Raw genomic sequence first — 18,292 nt, 5'->3', positions numbered from 1 at the left:
TCCGGTTCAATTATTCCTCTTGTTTAACCCATTATTTCACAAAAACAGAAGCTGATGACGACATTCATTAACTTTTATCTTTTATTCCAGCATTTGGGACAATTAGAACATCAGACTCAGATATAAAAATTTCCTTCACAAGTTTTCATAATGTTTTAATCATGATCCAGTCTCAACGAGTCAATTCACACGAGAAAATCAAGCCTGACATTAAACGTGACATTAAACCTGATGTGGCCCCTCACACAACAACAGCACCTGGACAAGAGGACATGGACACCCTTCATCAATATACAACTGCCCACTCTGGACGCCTGATAATGGCCTAAAGTAAGCAGACTCACAAAATAGAAATCCAGTAACCTATCTGTCCCTGTAATCTCATTGGTCCATTAAGTAAACTCCATCTATCTCAGAGTGAAACGATTTAATTAAAATAATCACAACATATCACAACATCTGACGCTGCTATGAACGACATCTCATCCAAAGCTAAAGATAAGAGACCAATGTTGTCAGGTCATAGTGAAGAGAGAGCAGCAGACAGTTAACGACAAGTTAACGACAGATTTTAATGTTGACACTGATAAGCAGCAGATACAGATCGAACCCTGGCCTCCAGTCACAGCACATCGAACATCAGGACGTTTCAACTCGTTGGCCACATTAAGGCAAACGGTGTCGAGTTTAAGGCTCAGAAAAAAAAGACACCAGTAAATTGAATCAATTAAGTTATATACTGTGTGTTAATGTAAACTTGTGTTTCAAAGTTTTAAAGAAGAAAACTGGGGAAATTGTCAGTGTAGATGTGAAAGCTGGATAGATGTGTCCGAGCCCTGATTGGCTGACTCACCAACCAGTCAGATTATCAAACCCAAACTGGACAAATAATTCATTTTAAAATATTTTTATAAAAAGTGTAAATAAACATTTGGTGTCAACAAGAAAATGATTTACATTTTCAGGTAAGTTTAACGTCTGATGTTCTGCTGTTGCTCTGTTGCTCGGATTATTTAATGAAATTTAAATGTGCTGATTAATGAAACGAGTGAGTCATGGTAGATTCTTTTACATTTTTCAGTTAAATCAAAAAATCTAACTATTTAAATACTTTGCTATGATTGGCTCTTAAAATAATCTGCCAACGATGCTAACTAAAAGAAGTGTATGTAAACTAAGTACAATTGCCGCTAACCTGTTGACATGGCACAGAAAAAAGATTAAAAGAAAATGTTGATCTGACCAATCAGAACTTTCTAATGTGATCCAAGCTCTGATTGGCTGACTAGTCAGGCAGAAAGATCAATAATAAATGATTTTAGTTTTCTGTAAAACAAAAAGGTCTTTACTTGTGTTTTTAAGAGTGAACGCTATCCTACAACAAGGTGTTATTATGAATTTAGTGTTTCATGTGATAGCTGAAAATGATGAACCATTCTGGTATTTTGTAGTTTCAGTAGCACGTTGGCTAGAGCTCTTACAAAACTTGAGAGTAGTTGTTACCATTTATCGATTGTGATCAGCAGAAATTAAACTTCCCGGCACAATGCTAATTAGCATGTTAGCTAATGGCAGTGCTCGGTGATGTCGACGACCACCGCCTTCCTCCAGCTGAACAGGAAATAGCCCATCCCGGCACCAAGCGCTGTGGCGATGCACAGGTAAGCGTTGTAGGTCATGAACACGAGCATCAGGATGTAGCTGATGACCACCTGGATGATGTGCAGCAGGGTCTGCATGAAGTGGCCTGGGCTAAGCATCCGCTGCCTAAGAAGGGGATTTGAATTCCTGTTAGCGTTTACATCTTGCAAATTACTCTTTACATTATGTTACTGTCAGCACTTCTGTTGGCATTAGTAGTACAATCTTGAACTATTTTCATTAAGTTGAGTGTTATGATTATTTAGCAATAGTAATAATGCTCTTAGAGTGTTTATATTAGCTTTATATCTTAAACTATATATAATAACAATCAGTTTTTATACAAATACTTTGCAATTAGCCTAAGTATAGGCTTTAGAATTTATTTCAGCATAGTTAGCTTGTTAATATAAGATGATGACTTTCATTTATTTAACATAAACACTCATGGCATTAGTAGCAGTTTTAGCATTAGTTTTATGATATTTAGGATAATATTCATCAAATTGTTTCCCTTCACCTAAGTGTTATTGTTAATGTTATTTAAGCTCAGTGGTAGCATGATAGCATCATGCTTAGATTATATGAGAATATAGATCCGATGACTGTGAAAACAGTAGAGCGCACCACTGCACTAACAGAAACAGGAAGTTGCAGGTCTGTGCTACGCTGAATTAAGTTATTTTCAAAAACATCTAATAAAAACTACAAAAATATTAACTCTAAAATGTAACAAAACATGTCACCATTTGTATTCATTTGTTTCAATGGAAACTAAATAATACAAATAGTAATCAGGGATATCAGTCTGATCACAACAAGGACCAGGAGCAGCACCAGAACCAGAACCAGAACCTGCACCAGCACCAGAACCAGCACCAGGACGTTACCTGACATCGCGTCCTGAGGGGCATAACTTTTTTCCAATAGAAGGCTCCGCCCCCTCCAAATCATGACTGTCAATCAATGAGCTGACATGAACACATAACAAGACAATACAGACGACCACGTGACAGATCTGTATCTGTGACGGAAATTTTAAGTTAAATATTTTAAATTATTTTACTTTTAAAATGTTCTTTTACTATTTGTTTAATCATTCTTTACATTTTTCACTTTAGGACATTTCCCTTTTTCTCTCAGTCACTTTTCTGTTTTTACCAGCTGTTGTTAGCACTAACGTTACCAACTTACCCGACCGTCTTGTGCGTCTCCATCAGCATTGTCCCATCAGCCCCTGGGAGCGGCATAGAGTTGTACCGCACGTTGACCTGACTGCGACGCAGCAACGCTTCACGTCCAATCTTCAGGCCCTCGTACAGGACGGCCAATAGGAAGACACCAATACACGCTGCGACCATCTCTGATTGGACGACAAGAGGATAGGGAGGGTCTAACAAAAATGTATGAAAACAACATAATTCTATGTCTGTCGAACCTCTGACCTCCGACTGAGTTGATGAGCAGTCCAGTGAACAGCAGCTCGACGTTTTCGTAGCCAAAGTAGAAGGTCATCACCTAGTTAACCACAGCAGCGTTAGCATGTTAGCTCAATCCTGCTGGGCTAGCATGTTTATACAATGCTATCACAGTTAGCATAATGTAGCATGTAATGTTGACATATCCTGCCTCTCACCATCCCCATCATGTGTCCTCCATGGCCCCCTTCAGTCCCTCCTCCCCCATGGTCGTGTCCTCCGGTGGTGGGCGGGGCCATGGTGTTGTGATGGTGGCTATGGTCCATGTTGCTGTTCGGAAAGAAAAACAAGTTCTTCTGTTTTAGTTCATCAAGTGAAATGTCTGGAAAAAGTCACAATGAGTCCATGTGAGAAAACAGCAACAAAACATCTGGAAAGTTCCCAGTGAGCGTTCGGACGTGTTGTTGAGGTTTCTAACACGTGACGGACATGAACCCCCCCACCCCCCAACAAACACTCACTAATAACTGGTCCAGAGACTTCAACAACACTCAGTCTTACCTTAGTTTCGTCTCGGCGTGGACTGTGATGTTGACTCGTCCAGTAAGAGACATGGACTGAACACCAATGACATCATAGCAGAGCTGTAACCACGGCTACGGTCTGACATCACTGAGCAGAAACTCTGCTGTAATCTGATTGGCTGCCCGACCCTGAGGCTAAAAGAGGTCGAAGGAGCCAATCAGAGTGCTCTGTTGTACTCTCTGACGTCCGCCAATTAGATTACAGCGTTGTTAACATTAACAGGAAGGTCAGTCGTCGCCATCGGCAATGCTTGTTATCATGTTTTCTGTTTGAATGAGTCAGCATCTCTTTGTGATAAAAACTAATGCGATTCTCTCTCCACTGATGGTTCTTCAATGTCTCTCGCCCTCTCGCCCTCGCTTTCATAATCAACACTAGTTGATGTATGAAGTCTTTACAACAGCAAGGACTGTTTTACGATGCGTGTTCACTCACAAGCTCACACCTTTAACCCGTGTGTTGGCGCTCGGGATATCACTGGGATTAAACTGCGCCTCCTGGTGTCTCTACACAGAAGTGACTGAGCTTAAACTCGCTGAGCAACAGGCGTATTTCATAGAAAATCAAATAAACACAACTTTTAAGTTGAAAAACAAATCTGTCAGCTTACCTGGAGAGGAGAGAGCGAGAGCCAATCGAGCCAGAAGAGACTGTCAGGGAGAGAGAGAGGAGAGAGAGTTTAAAGGCCAATAAAAACTGATATAAAGACCATTTTCAGCCAATCAGCTGCGGCGAGGCTTTCAGGCAGCCAATGAGAAGGTGCTGATAAATCATGTGACCTCAGCTCTTCACACTGGTTTTATGTGGTGGTTTTCGGGGGGGGGGGGGGGGGGTTACAGATGATATAATGAAAATCTGAAAAGACGTAAATTTAACTTTCAGTAAAAATTGACAATAAATCACAGACCGAATCACTTCCTGTTTAGCATTAAATAAATAATGTATCAGTGAAACCTGCAGCCAATCAGAGTTGGGTTCTGTTGTCACGGAGAAGGTTTCTACACCAGCGTCAAGTTCAATCTTAAAACATTTCCCTCCATGCTCGGTGCTGAACGACAGGTTTCCTTTCAATGGTGTCAACTATGTATTATACATAATATAGATGATGTAATATGACATGTCTGAGCTGAAAACAGTGCGAATGTCATGTTTTATTATTATAACATTACATTACATGTCACTTGACACTTTTATCCAAAGCGACTTACAATTAGTGCATTCAACATCTAGTATTATGTAACATGTAATTTGCAACGCCAGAACAAGTTTGTCAAAAAGTGTAACCAGTTTCACATTGTGTGTGTTTGTGAGCTTGTCAACGTCTTAAGGATCCTAGCCTGAAGAGAACTGGTTATCTAACCAGGTTCATTTTAATGACGGCTATCATCTGATCAGCCAATCGAAGGCAAAACGTAAGGACTGACCCCTGACCTTTGAGACGTCAAGTCTCTAGCCCGGTCACAGATTCACCCTGGCCCTCACCCCCTGCTGTGGGATCACAGGTCAGACAGGAACGTGAAGTCACATGTCCTCATCTACGTGTCCCCTTCCTCGTACTTCACGTCTTATCTCGTCCTCAGCTGATTACTCTCATTATTGATTAACTGCTGATTATTGATGAGTTCAACGCAGTCACTGTATTTGAAATGATTCACTTTTCACAGGATCACTCTGACTTTATTAGTAGTTTTATCCTTTTTATTATCAAAATCCTTATTATTATATTAGTTATAACTTTGTAACTATGATAATCATTATCATCATCATACTCCTATTATTATGGAGACTGTCTGATCGACTCTCCTGGTGAAACGCTGCAGGATCATTTGTGATGAACCTGCTGTAGATTGGAAAACATCTGATTGATAACTGATGGATGTATTGATGAACATTCGAACTGTTGACAGGACACAGATCTAATTCCCATCTATTTTTATCATTTACATTATTGAGAAGGTTTTATGAAGGAAGGATAGGCATATTGAGTTAAAGATGCTGCTGTCATCTCCTCCTGCAGATTGACATGCGACACTTTTATCAAGTTAACCCTCTGGAAGCTTGTTTGTGAGTGTGACGTGTCATGGTCGTTCCAATGAACGTCAGATACTGTCAAGTTGTTTGGACCTTTTAAATCTCGTCAACGTGTCAAGCGGACAGAGAAACACAAAGTCTCTCCAGCTGTTCTGAATCTGTCACAGGTTCGAGCCCAACACCCGCGTTATTCTTGCATCCTCCAAAATACTTGTAAACATGCACTGATATTCTAGAGTCTGGAGAGAAAGACTCTAGAGTAATAGTTAGCGAAGGTCACACACACACACACACAAATACACACTCACACACACGCGCGGACGCACAAACACACGACCCCCCCCACACACACACACAAACACACACGCACTGAGCTCACCCGCAGATTCTCCGTGTTTTCTTCTTATCTTTCGTTTCCGAACAACGAAGGTGAAGCGTCAGAAAAAACGGAAACAGAAGAAGAAGGACTTTTACTGCGTCGGCTTCTCCCCCGCCACTTCCGGGGACTGCGTCATGACGTAAGTACGCAGGAAACAGAGGAGGAGCCTCAGATTTTGAACGAATGAGCATCAGGAGGCGAGATGTTCTTTTTTATATACATTAAGTGCCGTGATGATAACTTAGACTAGCTTAGCTTAGCTTAGCACTTAGATCCGGCTCCTTTTTTAAAAACTAAAGTGCAACATTTAAAAAAACTCGAAGAACCAAAAGAAACGAATTGTACTCTCTGAGCAGTGTGGTCATACATGTCAGGGTGGTCATACATGTTGTCAGTGCGGCCATACATGTCAGCGTGATCATACATGTCAGTGTGGTCATACATGTTGTCATTGTGGTCATACATGTCAGTGTGGTCATACATGCTGATCTTATTTATACTGGAGCTCCAGTCAAATATCTTCTCCTCATCCTCCTCTTCATCATTATCGTCATCCTTCTGTGTGTGCATCAATGTGTTTATCCTGGCAGATCCAGGATCGTGGATAACTCAGTGATCAAGATGGCAGCTGATCCTGGAAGGTGATTCAAATATAACCTCCTCACATATTCTATTACTGACAGAACCTCCATCATCCAAACTGCCATTTTCATCTGTCAAACGTTTTTTCTTGTATTAATACTTTAAACATGAATACACCTTGTGACACGCTGTCTTCTCTCTTCAATGTTGTAATGGTTATCTGATAAATCACCTCCTCACCTCTGACGTTTCTTTATCCTGTTGAAAGTGTTTTCCTTCAAACTAGTCCAGGGTTATGAACAGAGGATGCATCCAATACCCATTGTTAAAATCTAAAATTAGGGAACATGAGTTATGCTTATAACGTTTGATTTACAAGTCCTGCAAAATGCAAACTGTATGTCAAGCATCACAGTTTTTCATCTGCTCTGTCACATTACTGGAGGGTTCTCTGTTCTCAGTCAATCACAGAGCAGCAGCCCACAGATTCCACCAATCAACATCCAATTTAATAGTTTATTTTTTGTTGCATTTTAATCATCAGTTCACAAACATCAACAGGAAGTCACATAATTACACAGGAAGCAACACAAAAAATGTGGAATCGGACTAGCAAAAGCCTTTCCACTTTCCAGCCAATCAGGACAGAGAGCATGGGAGCACACTCAGAGAAAGACAGCCAATCAGCAAGATCAAATATGATATCATTGCCATTTGATTTTATTTAATCTGACACCTGATCGGCTTATTTTCTCTCTTGACAAAGATACAGTGAAGAAAAACTTAAGTTAGGTTCAGGAAAGATTTAAAAAAAAAAAAAGCAAAACAAAGACATTAATGCTGATATATATATATATAAATACTTCGTAAACATCAACACTGTAACACCAACATTTATTTACGATCCCATTTTTGACCGGAGCAGGAAAACAACTTCACTTTCAAAATAAAAGCTTTGATATTTTGCTGGTGTTTAGCAGAAATTAGTTTTAAGCAAAAACACGCCAACAAAGCCAATAAGCCAACATCCTAATATCCCATGTTTCCCCACCCCCTCTGGCCGTAGCTCCACCCCTTAGCCTGCCACGCGGTAGTTGGCGTGAAACTCCGGCTTAATGTCACAGACGCGTCGCAGCAGCTCGACCAGCACCGCCTCCCTGTTACCGCGGTAACTAGCCTGGATATGGGCCATCCGCTCTACGGTGTCACGGTCCACCTCCACAGCACTGTTACCATGGGAACCAAGGGCCTGATGGGGGGGAAAAAAATATTAAATAAAGAAGCAGATTTCATTAGGACATAAGAAGATCAAAGTGAAAAGTTCGTACGGCAGCTTCTTTGGTCTTAAACTCCTTCTCCCTCTGGAGACGATACTGTTCGATCTCCGCTTGGGCCTCCTCCTTCGCCTGCTTCAGACGCCGGTTCTTACCTGACGAGACAGGAAGTTAGACAACCAGGATCCACAGACAGGAAGTTAGACAACCAGGATCCACAGACAGGAAGTTAAACAACCAGGACTATGTGTGTATATTCATCCTTCCTCTATGAGACTTTATCACATGATGATTGACTCATAAGAATCATCATTGAGAAACTGTTCGAATTAAAAACCAATGTTAACGTCTTGTTAAAAGCTGCATTTGATGAATAATTGATCAGTGATAAATTGTAAATGATCAAGTTTGACGGAACAAATGAAACATGACAGATCATGAGGTAAATGTGTATGAACTGATTTTGCGTAACTTAAGAGTCACAACATGATCTTTACAAAATTCATCATAATTTCTCGGTTTATTCCCAGTCGGTAGTTACAGTCGGTTGGTCCCAGTCGGTAGTTACAGTCGGTTTAGTCCCAGTCGGTAGTCCCAGCTCCGGTTCAGGGACCTGACTGAGCCGAGGAGGCCGCTGGTGTTGTCACCAGCTCCGGTCTGGTTCCGCTACATCAGCCCGCTGCGTTCCTCCGGGTTTCTGCCATTATTTTCTCCATCGCTCGTTACTCACGGTCATACCGGGGATTTTACCCGTTAACGGCCACTTCCAGCCGCTGGAAGCTGCTAACCAGCTAACAGCTAACGGACCGTGTATGAACTCACGTTTGCGGGCCTCCGCCACCTTCTCGGCCGCTCTCTTCTCGGCCTGCAGCAGCTGCTGGATCCCCTGAGACTGACTCGCCATGACCGGGATAGGAGATGCGGACTGCGGCGTTAGAACCGGAACTGGAACCGGGGCTGGAACCGGAGGAATTAACCGAGACGAAGGTCGAAGATGAACCGACTTCTACAAATGCAGTCAGCTGATCGGAAGTCACGATGCAGTCTAGTCACGTGACTTTGTCACGGGAGCTGGAGGTGGGATGGACGTGGCGGAGTTAAAAAAAATTAAAATAACTTTATTAACATCACAGATACATTACAGTGGAATAAAATAGATGAGCACATTCAGTAAAATAAAATAATTAACTATTAATATTTATGTAATGACTCGGACGTGGACATTAATAATCTATTTTCTGTAAATACATAGAGAACATGAGTGATGACAACAGCCAGAATGTCTCTCAGTAAAAGCTTAGTTCTGTAGTAAAAAAATAAAAAACAGTAGAACCTGCAGAATGTCTCTCACTCAGGTGTCAACGTGTTTTTTCACAGACAATAAAGTTGTAGGGGGGAAAAAAGCTTGTCTAACAGGAAGTGACGCTTCCGGAGCGCTGAGTCAGCTGAACCAGACCGGAAGCAAAACAAGGAGCTGGAGCAGGCGCATCAGCGACCGGAGCTCGTGCTGCTCAGATACTTTTTGATTTTAATGAAAATGTTAACGTAAATTTTAATTTTTTTATTTTCAAGTGAAAGTGTGACAGTTGACAGGTGAGCGGCGGCACGAGACACCTGTCCGCTCAACGCGGAAGTCCGGTAGAGAAGGTAGAGTAAGACCGGAAGTGACTTTATCAAAAATATTATAGTTGTTATAATAATAATCTGAATTAACACATCATCATCACTTTAATTATTTACCTTCAGACTCCTGCTGGAAATGAATCAATATCAAATGTGTGTTTGTGTGTGTGTGGAGGGGGGGGGGGGGGGGGGGGTTGTTGGTTTGTGTGTGTGTTGGGCGGTGGGGGGAAATACATGTAAAACCGGATCAGACACACACACATACATCCACACTTTAATCCATTCACAGTTGCACACACCAACATGCAAATAGACACACACATGGATTGCTACAGTTCTCTTACCTCAAGTCTTTGTGTTTCTTTGTTTTCAGCTTTGTTGTCATGGTCATGAAGAGGAGTCGGGTGTTGGCGGTGCTGGCGGGCGGGATCTTCTGCGTAGCTTTGATGTCATTGTACCGCATGCTGGAGCTGATGCAGGGGGCGGAGCTACAGCAAGGTGGGAACCCACCTGTTGTACAGGGGGACGAGGTGAGTAATGGAAACACACTGTTGACATTACACAGTAATGAAAACTGGTCACCTTGGAGCTGTCAGTCAAACTGTTTGTTCACGCCCACTAGAGTGTGGTCGGTAAGCACCTGTGTGATTGGACGGAAGGTTCTTTGTGAGTTTCTCGTCAGTGTTTTTAAAGAATCAATCAAAACTTCTCTGCAGGACTTGTCCCGCCTCCAGCAGAAGATTGACAGGTTGGAGCATCTCCTTAGCGACAACAACCGTCTGGTTGTCACACTGCGGGATTCTCTGATCCACCGCAAAGCATCATGGGAAAAAGAAGGAGAAGGAGCCAACGTTAGCTCAGTCTCTATCCACAGCGCGGCCGACGAGCTGTCGGGCTGCCGATCTGCCGGAAAGATGAAGGATGACGCTGATGGCGTTCAGGTTAGCTTAGAATGCTAACAGCTGTTTGTTTTTACAAAAGTACTTTGGTTGAAGTTGTTTACTAAACAAAAAACTGAATAACACATACATAGTAACACACACTCATCATGTCTTTACCTGTAGCTGCTGGACGTTTATGACCTCCTGCCCTTTGACAACCTTGACGGTGGCGTCTGGAAACAGGGGTTTGATATCCATTACAATGGGAACGAGTGGGATGACCAGCCGCTCGAAATTATTCTTGTTCCACACTCACACAACGACCCAGGTGAGAAAGAACACAAACAACAAACTATCAGAATGATCGGAACATCAGTCTGTTGATTCATCTACATTTTGTGTGTGTTTGCCTTGCAGGTTGGTTAAAGACCTTTGACCTTTATTATCAGGATCAGACGAGACACATCCTTAACAACATGTTGATGAAACTGAGCGAGGACCACAGGTTAGGATCGTCATGACGAAACTCTGTGTCTGTGTGTGAGCGAATGTATTAAAGAATAAGTGGACGATTCACTTGTTCTTCAGGAAGAAGATGATCTGGGCAGAAGTCAGTTATTTCTCTAAATGGTGGAACGACATTGACGATCAGAAGAGAGAGATGGTCAAACGGTAAATGCTATTTTTATCTTGTTTATTTTTTTGTTTATTAGCATGACGCCGAGTACGGCTGCCGTGTCTGAAGCTCCCCCACAGCCCTGCTCCTTTTCAGTCTTTTTGTTATTTATTGCTGCTTTATTCTGCATTGTGCTTTAAAAAAATGTTGGGCTGCGTAATATGTTGAGCATTGCTAGAAGAGAGCCTGTGACCCGAGCAGTTCATTGCCAGCGACTGATAAATGTAATTGATGTGCACATGACAATAATGTCTTGAATTTTGAATCTTTCCTCATGTGTCTCAGTTTGGTCTTCAAATATAGATTTTATTTTTATTCCGTTGAATCTGAATTTTTCAGTTCTTATTTTTTTATATGTTTGGCAGTCTTGTGGGAGCAGGGCAGCTGGAGCTGGTGACAGGCGGCTGGGTGATGGCGGACGAAGCAAATTCTCATTACTTCGCTCTGTTGGATCAGCTGATCGAGGGTCATCAGTGGATTCAGAGACACCTGGGTTCGTCTTCTGTTTTCACCAGGCTTCACGTTTCTGCGATGTCACTCTTTCTTTATTCATGCTTTGTTTCTGTGAGCAGGCGTGAAGCCAAGTAGCGGGTGGGCTATTGATCCATTTGGCCACTCCCCCTCCATGGCCTACTTGCTGAAGGGGGCGGGGCTTAGCAACATGGTCATTCAACGAGTTCACTATGCCGTCAAGAAACAGTTTGCCCAGCAACAGACGCTTGAGTTTCAATGGCGACAGAGCTGGGGTGAGTGTGGGCGAGACTCATTTAATTTGTACATTTATTTGATACATTATTTCACTAATTAATATCAATGTTTTAAAATGATTTAATATGAATGATAACTTAGCATTTGTCAAACAATTGTTTAAAACATTCTCTTTTAAAATAAAAGACTTTTATTCTTTATTTTTCTCCTTTTTGTGACAAAGTTCTTGTTTCTCTAAAATCTGCCACTTGTCAGACTCCTCCCCCCGTAGTGACATCAAGTGTCACATGATGCCATTCTACAGCTATGACGTACCTCACACGTGTGGTCCGAACCCGTCCGTGTGTTGTCAGTTCGACTTCCACCGCTTGCCAGGAGGGCAGGTCTTCTGTCCGTGGAGAATACCACCTAAGCCAATCACAGAGCAGAACGTCCAGGAGCGGTAAGTAGTGATTTATCACCGTTATTTCAAATTGTGACGATCAATTGAATAAACAGTTTTTTTTTCTGAATTTTCAAGTTTCATCATGAGCTCGTCTAAGTTAAAGACACATAGAAGAATGACAATGCTTCAGGGTTTCTGTGATTGTGACTTTCTCATGTTGACGTCTCTGTTCTTTCAGCGCTCTCCTCCTATTGGATCAGTACCGTCAGAAGTCTCGTCTCTTTCGTTCTCCGGTTCTCTTCGTTCCCCTCGGCGATGACTTTCGGTTTGTGGAGTCAAGCGAATGGGACGCTCAGTTCAATAACTACCAGAAACTCTTTGACTACTTTGACCAGCACCCAGAGCTGCACGTCAAGGTGAGTGCCTGATACACCTGAGGGGGCGGGGCAGAGGCTGTGGTGACATCACAGTGGAATCAGCAGTCTGACATCAAAGCTGGCCTCTCTTGAAATGGCATCGTACCTGGTATTTGTGTCGTCCAGTCACACGTTCTTCTCCTGCTCCTTGTCCTCAGGCTCAGTTCGGGACCCTGTCAGATTACTTCCAGGCTCTCGAGCGGCGCCTGAGCGCAGCAGACACGAAGCTGCCGACCCTTCGCGGGGACTTCTTCACCTACGCCGACCGAGACGACCATTACTGGAGCGGATACTTCACCTCCAGACCGTTTTACAAGCGTCTGGACAGAATGCTGGAGGCCACGCTCAGGTACCAACACATCTCAATCTGTTTGGATTGTTCTTCAATTGATTTCTCTTGACAATAAACAGCTTTTCAATTAATTAAAATCCACCAATAAACAAATGATGACAGTTTAATGCATTGACTCATATCTTCTGTTAATATTATTGTTATTAATGTGTCACGTGTTTTGTTTGTAACTGAATTAATTGAGTTAATTTTCATTTGAAATGTTTCACGTCTTTCACAGAGCCACAGAAATTCTCTTCACGTTGACGCTGGCTGAAATGCGACGTTTCCATGGCGACGGTGGTGTGGTTGCAGATTTTCCGGCTCAGGAACACTTCCAGCGCCTGACAGCGGGGAGGCGGAGCCTAGCACTGTTCCAGCACCATGACGCCGTCACTGGCACTGCCCGTGACCCTGTGGTGGTCGACTACGGCATCAGGTGGCTACCTCCTGTTAGCAAACTAGCATGCTAGCATGTTTGATAATACAGGTTTATTTTGGTATGATAGCTTGAAAACACTGTGTTAGCTTGTTAGCTTAAATCAAAGCTAAACAACAAAGGTAATAAATCAGTATTAGCACCTGAAACTGCTATACCTTTAGCATTAGCTTGTCTTTGTCTCATTTATTCCTCCATGCTCTCAGTTGAAGGATGGCATCATCACTGGCAACGGTCTCAGGTACAGTTCTGTTTCGAGTGAGAAGTTAGCTTGTAGCATTAGCCTGCCATCCTACCCATTTATTTAGCAGCTAACATTAGTTTACCAGCATTCCCATTGTAGTGATAACATCATGTTTTATAGTCATTTTTTTAAAATAAAGTTTTTTGTTTGTTTTTTTCCAATGCAGAGAAAAAATGATTGAGTCGATCAGAGCGTTGAAAACAATACAAATTATGTAGAATTAAACAAACATTATTTTTCAGATTATTTCACTCCATCCTGAACCTGCGCCAGGTGCTGCAGAGCTCCGCCCACTGGCTGCTCCTATTGGACAAGAGCCTTTACCACCACGACCAGTCGAAACCCTTCCTGCTAATGGTAACCTCTGAGTCCATCTTCTGTTTCACAGGCTTGTTTGATCTGTGATGTGAGGGGTGGTTTGTGTTGAAAGGTCAGAGTCTGTCCGGACATCAGCTGATGTGACAGACCAGTCAGAGCTCTGATGTAAGTCATGTGATGTTTCCACAGGACGACGTGATCTCAGCTCACGACGCTTTGCCTCAGAAGACGCCGCTCGTGCTCAGCGATGAGCCCAGGTGAGGCGCTGGACTCTGTTACTAAATTTGTTCTAAATATAGTTTAAATGGAAGGTTGTTTCAATATCGATCACTTGTGTTTCAGGCCGTTGATCATCTTTAACCCGACGGAGCAGCTCAAAACCTCTGTCATCACCATCGTGGTCGATTCTCTGGATGCTCGTGTGGTTGATGCAGAGACCGGTCAGCCATTGGCTGCGCAGATCTCGGCGGTGTGGACAGAGCCGAGCCGAGCGTCCACGGAGGCGTTCCAGGTGAGAGTCCGAGCTGAGCTCATCACAATCAGACTTTGGTTGGTCTTGGTTTCACGTTGTGTTTTGTCTCGACAGTTTTCTTTCGTGGCTGAACTTCCTCCTCTGTCACTCGTCGTGTGTCATGTGAGCAAAGCGCCAGCTGGCTCCTCCCACCGGGCACAGTACACCTTCCATCGTCGTGGCAACACACCGACTGTTACCACCAAGCAGTTTCAGGTGTCGCACCTCACCGGACCTGATGCCGACAAGGCCGTGTCGCTTAGCAACAAGCATGTCCAAATATGGAGTTCCCTGAAGACTGGCCTGCTGCAGGTATGTATATAAATATACACACACACACATATGTATACATTTTTTTATTTTACTCTGGTTTTGTTTTAATAAATCTTATTATTATTATTTGTGATTATTTATAATTCATCATTGATTATAATCTTTTTTTCATCTATGTTTTTCTAAATTGTTTCATTTTATTTTGAAATTCAGAAGCTGCGTCTTCAATCCGGTCTGGTCCGTGACGTGAAAATCCAGTTCCTGTGGTACGGAACCAGAACTAGAGGAAACCCGGACAAGAGTGGAGCCTACCTGTTTCTGCCTGGGGAGGAGGGGGCCCAGGTAAGACCAGGACCAAGACTTAGATCAAGACCCAAACCAGTTGACTCTGATTGACTGTGGTTGTCTCTCACCCCCCGGCAGCTCTACTCGTCCTCAAAGCCCCCCCTGGTCCGGATCTCCAGAGGTCCCATCTTCTCTGACATCACTTCCTGTTACCAACACTTCACACACACGGTGCGGCTCCTCCACCTCGACGGTAACGATGTGTTTCTACCTTAGTTTCTGTCATGCTACGTCTGTGTGTCATGTGATCCTGCCTTGCGTGTTTAGAACTCAGTTTGTCAACTTACATGTTTTAAACTAACATGTTTAAAACATCTTACTGACATGTTTGTGTGCAGGGATGTACCTCGTTTAATATAACATATTATCCTTACCTCCTGTGCCCCAGGGCATGCTGGGAAGTCCCTGGAGATTTCCAACACGGTGGACATCAGGTCAGAGAAGAACCAGGAACTGGTCATGAGACTTGTCACTGATGTCGCCAGCGGCAACCGTTTCTTCTCCGACCTCAACGGTTTCCAGGTTTCTACCTTTTCATTCGTCCAATCAGATCGTTTCATGTCTGTTGGTCATTACTGATGGAGGATTGATTGGGTGCAGATGCAGCAGCGAAGGACCCTGGCGAAGCTCCCCCTGCAGGCCAACTTCTATCCGATGACCTCGTCCTCGTTCCTCCAGGACTCGGTGTCTCGCCTGACGCTGCTGTCGGCTCAGAGTCAGGCCGTCGCCTCGCTCAGACCAGGTGACAACAGCCTTCAGACGTTTAAACGTGTTCATCATAATACCAACATGATGCTTGAGACGAGTTTATAAACAGGTGTGCTGACTCTGACTCCTTTGTGACCTCTTTCCTCTTTCTGACCTGTGACCTCTGACCCGTGCAGGTGAGCTGGAGGTGGTGTTGGACCGGCGGCTGCAGCAGGACGATAACCGCGGCCTCGGTCAGGGTGTCACCGACAACAAGCTGACGACGAGTCTTTTCCAACTGCTGCTGGAGGAGCGGAGGGGCGGGACTCAGGTGAGGGGGTGTGGACTCAGGTTTCAAGAGTAAATACTTTAATTTTTTACTCTCTTTGTAACTTTTATTAATCTTTTGTCTTTATGTGTTTTCTGACAGGATGTGGGAGGAGCATCAGTTGAACACCTGTCACTACTCGCCCACCTATCCTCGCTCTCCCTCTGCCACCCACCAGTCACCATGGTCACCCAGAGCAACACCAAGCTGCCAAAGCTCCGCCCCTTCCGCCCACTCAGCTCATCTCTGCCGTGCGACGTCCACCTGCTGAACCTGAGGACACTGGAGGACGCTCAGGTGAGGAGCAGCACCTGCAGCTTCAGCTTTGGTTTTCAGAAATAAAGCTTAATATAAATGTTAAGTCACGATAATCAAAAATGACGACGTATAAATAGGTGTTACCATGGTAAATAACAGTAGTAAGTTTATTTCTGTTTATGGATCAGAAAGCAGAGAGCGCGTCACAGGAAGCTGCTCTCCTCCTACACAGGAAGGGCTTTGACTGTAGCATCATCCCAAAGCCAGCGCCTGTGTGCACATGGAGCGTGCACGAGGAGGTATACTCACACACACACACATACACACACACACACACACAACATTTAAACAAATGTTTTATCTGTTTTTGTATATTTTTCTGTTTCCAGGTGAATCTGGCCGATGTTTTCTCTCCTCTGCAGTTTCGCTCAGTTCGTCATTCAGGTCTGACTCTGCTGCGTGAAGATGACCACGAAGAGCCCCCCCGCCAGCAGCAGCAGCCGCCGCAGATCACTCGTCTGCGGCCAATGGAAATCAGTGCGTACCGCGTGGAGATCGACTGAAAACATGAGGGAACTAAATGTGATGGCACACTTGTGATGTCGCATGATCAAGAGTTTTTACAATCGGCAGGAACTAGCTCTACAGTTGACCGGCATATGGAAGATAAATGATGACAAAATCTGTCAAAAAGTAAATTAAAAGTTACTATTAAAAATTGTATGAGACCGTTAAAACTTAAAAGACAAATTAATAATAATCTGGATATACGGATCCCCTGTGTTTATTTATCATTTTAAACAAATAAACACAGGAGAAAATATCGAAAAGAACATGGAGACCAAAAATGAAAAGAGAAAACAAAGCTGCTAAGGTTCAAGGTTGATCTAAAACCATTAATCAACCTTAATTTATCTGTCAAGGAAAGTAATCATCACTTTCACTTGATGTTTGTCTTCTGCAAAGAGAAGCTAAAACCTTGGTCATTCTAAAGGTCTAAGGTTATTTAAAAAACTGAGAAAACACTGAAATTTAACCGGTTTGTGTGAAGTTGCTTCGTCAACAAAAAGGGACCAATCGAGTCGTGAGCTCGATGTTTGATGAATGTTCTAAATGAATGTGTGAGTCCATGGTGAAAGGTCAGAGTATGTGTTGTTGCTGCTACTTTCTTAATTCAGTTTCATTTCTCTGTTTATGCAGGAATGTGGAACTATGCGTCAACATGTCCACTTAAAGTGTGATTTATTGATTTTATCTTGTTGATTTTGTTTGAATGATTTTTATTTATTTGTGTCATTGATTAGTTGTTTGTCTTAAATTGATGTGTTGATTTATTACACTGGAGATTTTTTACTTTGGGCCTTTTTCTTTCCAAAATGTGTGTATATGTTAAATTGATATACATATTTATATGTTAAAAAATATTTTTCTATTTATGCTGTAATAGAGAAACTTTTGGGAACTTGGGGAAATACTTTCTTATCTAGAAATGTTATATTTTGGTGTAACATGAAGATTTAAATCATAAAATGGTGAAGTTTTGTAAAATGAAGGTTTTCTATTGTGAATTGAAAAAATACTTTAATACTTTATTTTTGTAATTGATGGAAAAAAATAAATGATTGTTTCATCTGATGACAGTAGTGTATTTCCAGACAGAAACCGAGGTCAGACTGAAGCTTGGGGTGGCCTCTTATTTTTATCCTGGTTAAATGATTCTTGAGTTCACACATTTTTTCATCTTGTATTAAATGTAAAATTGAGAATTGTTTTTCCAAATGTTTCATATTGGACATTTTGGATAGAAAAATATATATGGAAATGTCTAAATTCAAATAGTAAAATAAGATAAAATATAATTAAATGTAATTGTTTTGAGTAAAATATAAGGAAACAAAACAAATTTAAACTCTTTAAATCTTTACCGGAAGTGAACCGTTATTTCTCAGGCGAGAAATT

General features: G+C 42.5%; 3 protein-coding genes across 4 annotated transcripts; 1 reads left to right on the top strand and 2 right to left on the bottom strand.

Moving 5' to 3' along the window:
- Window positions 1–67: 67 nt before the first annotated feature.
- On the bottom strand, window positions 68–6,183 carry slc31a1 (solute carrier family 31 member 1). 2 transcript variants are annotated; one of them, XM_062412772.1, is made up of 7 exons: window positions 6,055–6,183; window positions 4,255–4,294; window positions 3,278–3,389; window positions 3,087–3,159; window positions 2,836–3,004; window positions 2,532–2,612; window positions 68–1,767 (listed from the first exon to the last, which is right to left on the bottom strand). In XM_062412772.1, the coding sequence occupies exons 3-7, from the start codon at window positions 3,383–3,385 to the stop codon at window positions 1,566–1,568; spliced, it is 633 nt and encodes a 210-aa protein (XP_062268756.1). In that variant the 5' UTR covers window positions 3,386–3,389; window positions 4,255–4,294; window positions 6,055–6,183; the 3' UTR covers window positions 68–1,565. The 2 variants fall into 2 exon arrangements, with proteins under 2 accessions (XP_062268756.1, XP_062268755.1); XM_062412771.1 differs by lacking the exon at window positions 2,532–2,612.
- Window positions 6,184–7,138: 955 nt separating this feature from the next.
- Window positions 7,139–8,960, bottom strand: atp6v1g1 (ATPase H+ transporting V1 subunit G1). Its single transcript, XM_062412413.1, has 3 exons — window positions 8,733–8,960; window positions 7,965–8,065; window positions 7,139–7,885 (listed from the first exon to the last, which is right to left on the bottom strand). The coding sequence occupies exons 1-3, from the start codon at window positions 8,812–8,814 to the stop codon at window positions 7,712–7,714; spliced, it is 357 nt and encodes a 118-aa protein (XP_062268397.1). The 5' UTR covers window positions 8,815–8,960; the 3' UTR covers window positions 7,139–7,711.
- A 407-nt stretch (window positions 8,961–9,367) lies between these two features.
- man2a1 (mannosidase, alpha, class 2A, member 1) lies at window positions 9,368–17,968 on the top strand. The gene is made up of 24 exons (XM_062412411.1): window positions 9,368–9,557; window positions 9,907–10,063; window positions 10,250–10,474; window positions 10,598–10,742; window positions 10,832–10,919; window positions 11,003–11,086; window positions 11,456–11,583; window positions 11,663–11,836; window positions 12,054–12,240; window positions 12,422–12,599; window positions 12,758–12,948; window positions 13,172–13,369; window positions 13,856–13,970; window positions 14,121–14,188; window positions 14,274–14,442; window positions 14,518–14,754; window positions 14,929–15,057; window positions 15,139–15,253; window positions 15,449–15,582; window positions 15,661–15,802; window positions 15,945–16,078; window positions 16,178–16,372; window positions 16,522–16,632; window positions 16,723–17,968. The coding sequence occupies exons 2-24, from the start codon at window positions 9,917–9,919 to the stop codon at window positions 16,894–16,896; spliced, it is 3,468 nt and encodes a 1,155-aa protein (XP_062268395.1). The 5' UTR covers window positions 9,368–9,557; window positions 9,907–9,916; the 3' UTR covers window positions 16,897–17,968.
- The last annotated feature ends 324 nt before the right edge of the window (window positions 17,969–18,292 follow it).

This window comes from Platichthys flesus, chromosome 19 (assembly GCF_949316205.1).
Source record: "Platichthys flesus chromosome 19, fPlaFle2.1, whole genome shotgun sequence".
NCBI lineage: Eukaryota > Metazoa > Chordata > Actinopteri > Pleuronectiformes > Pleuronectidae > Platichthys > Platichthys flesus.
The sequence above is the reverse complement of the archived record's forward strand: the minus strand, read 5'-3'. Positions and strand labels throughout refer to the sequence as shown.

Bases quoted from the DNA above. Each gene is read 5' to 3' on its own strand.
- slc31a1 (XM_062412772.1), bottom strand. From the start codon at position 3,385: ATGGACCATAGCCACCATCACAACACCATGGCCCCGCCCACCACCGGA. The intron at 3,005-3,086 runs GTCAGAGGTTCG...TCGTCCAATCAG, and splicing joins GCTCATCAACTCAGTCGGAG to AGATGGTCGCAGCGTGTATT. The intron at 1,768-2,531 runs GTAACGTCCTGG...TCCCCTTCTTAG, and splicing joins CCCTCAGGACGCGATGTCAG to GCAGCGGATGCTTAGCCCAG.
- atp6v1g1 (XM_062412413.1), bottom strand. From the start codon at position 8,814: ATGGCGAGTCAGTCTCAGGGGATCCAGCAGCTGCTGCAGGCCGAGAAG. The intron at 8,066-8,732 runs GTGAGTTCATAC...CTGTCTCGTCAG, and splicing joins GGTGGCGGAGGCCCGCAAAC to GTAAGAACCGGCGTCTGAAG. The intron at 7,886-7,964 runs GTACGAACTTTT...CCCCCCCATCAG, and splicing joins TTAAGACCAAAGAAGCTGCC to GCCCTTGGTTCCCATGGTAA.
- man2a1 (XM_062412411.1), top strand. From the start codon at position 9,917: ATGGTCATGAAGAGGAGTCGGGTGTTGGCGGTGCTGGCGGGCGGGATC. The intron at 14,443-14,517 runs GTGAGAGTCCGA...TTGTCTCGACAG, and splicing joins CGTCCACGGAGGCGTTCCAG to TTTTCTTTCGTGGCTGAACT. The intron at 15,803-15,944 runs GTGACAACAGCC...TGACCCGTGCAG, and splicing joins CGTCGCCTCGCTCAGACCAG to GTGAGCTGGAGGTGGTGTTG.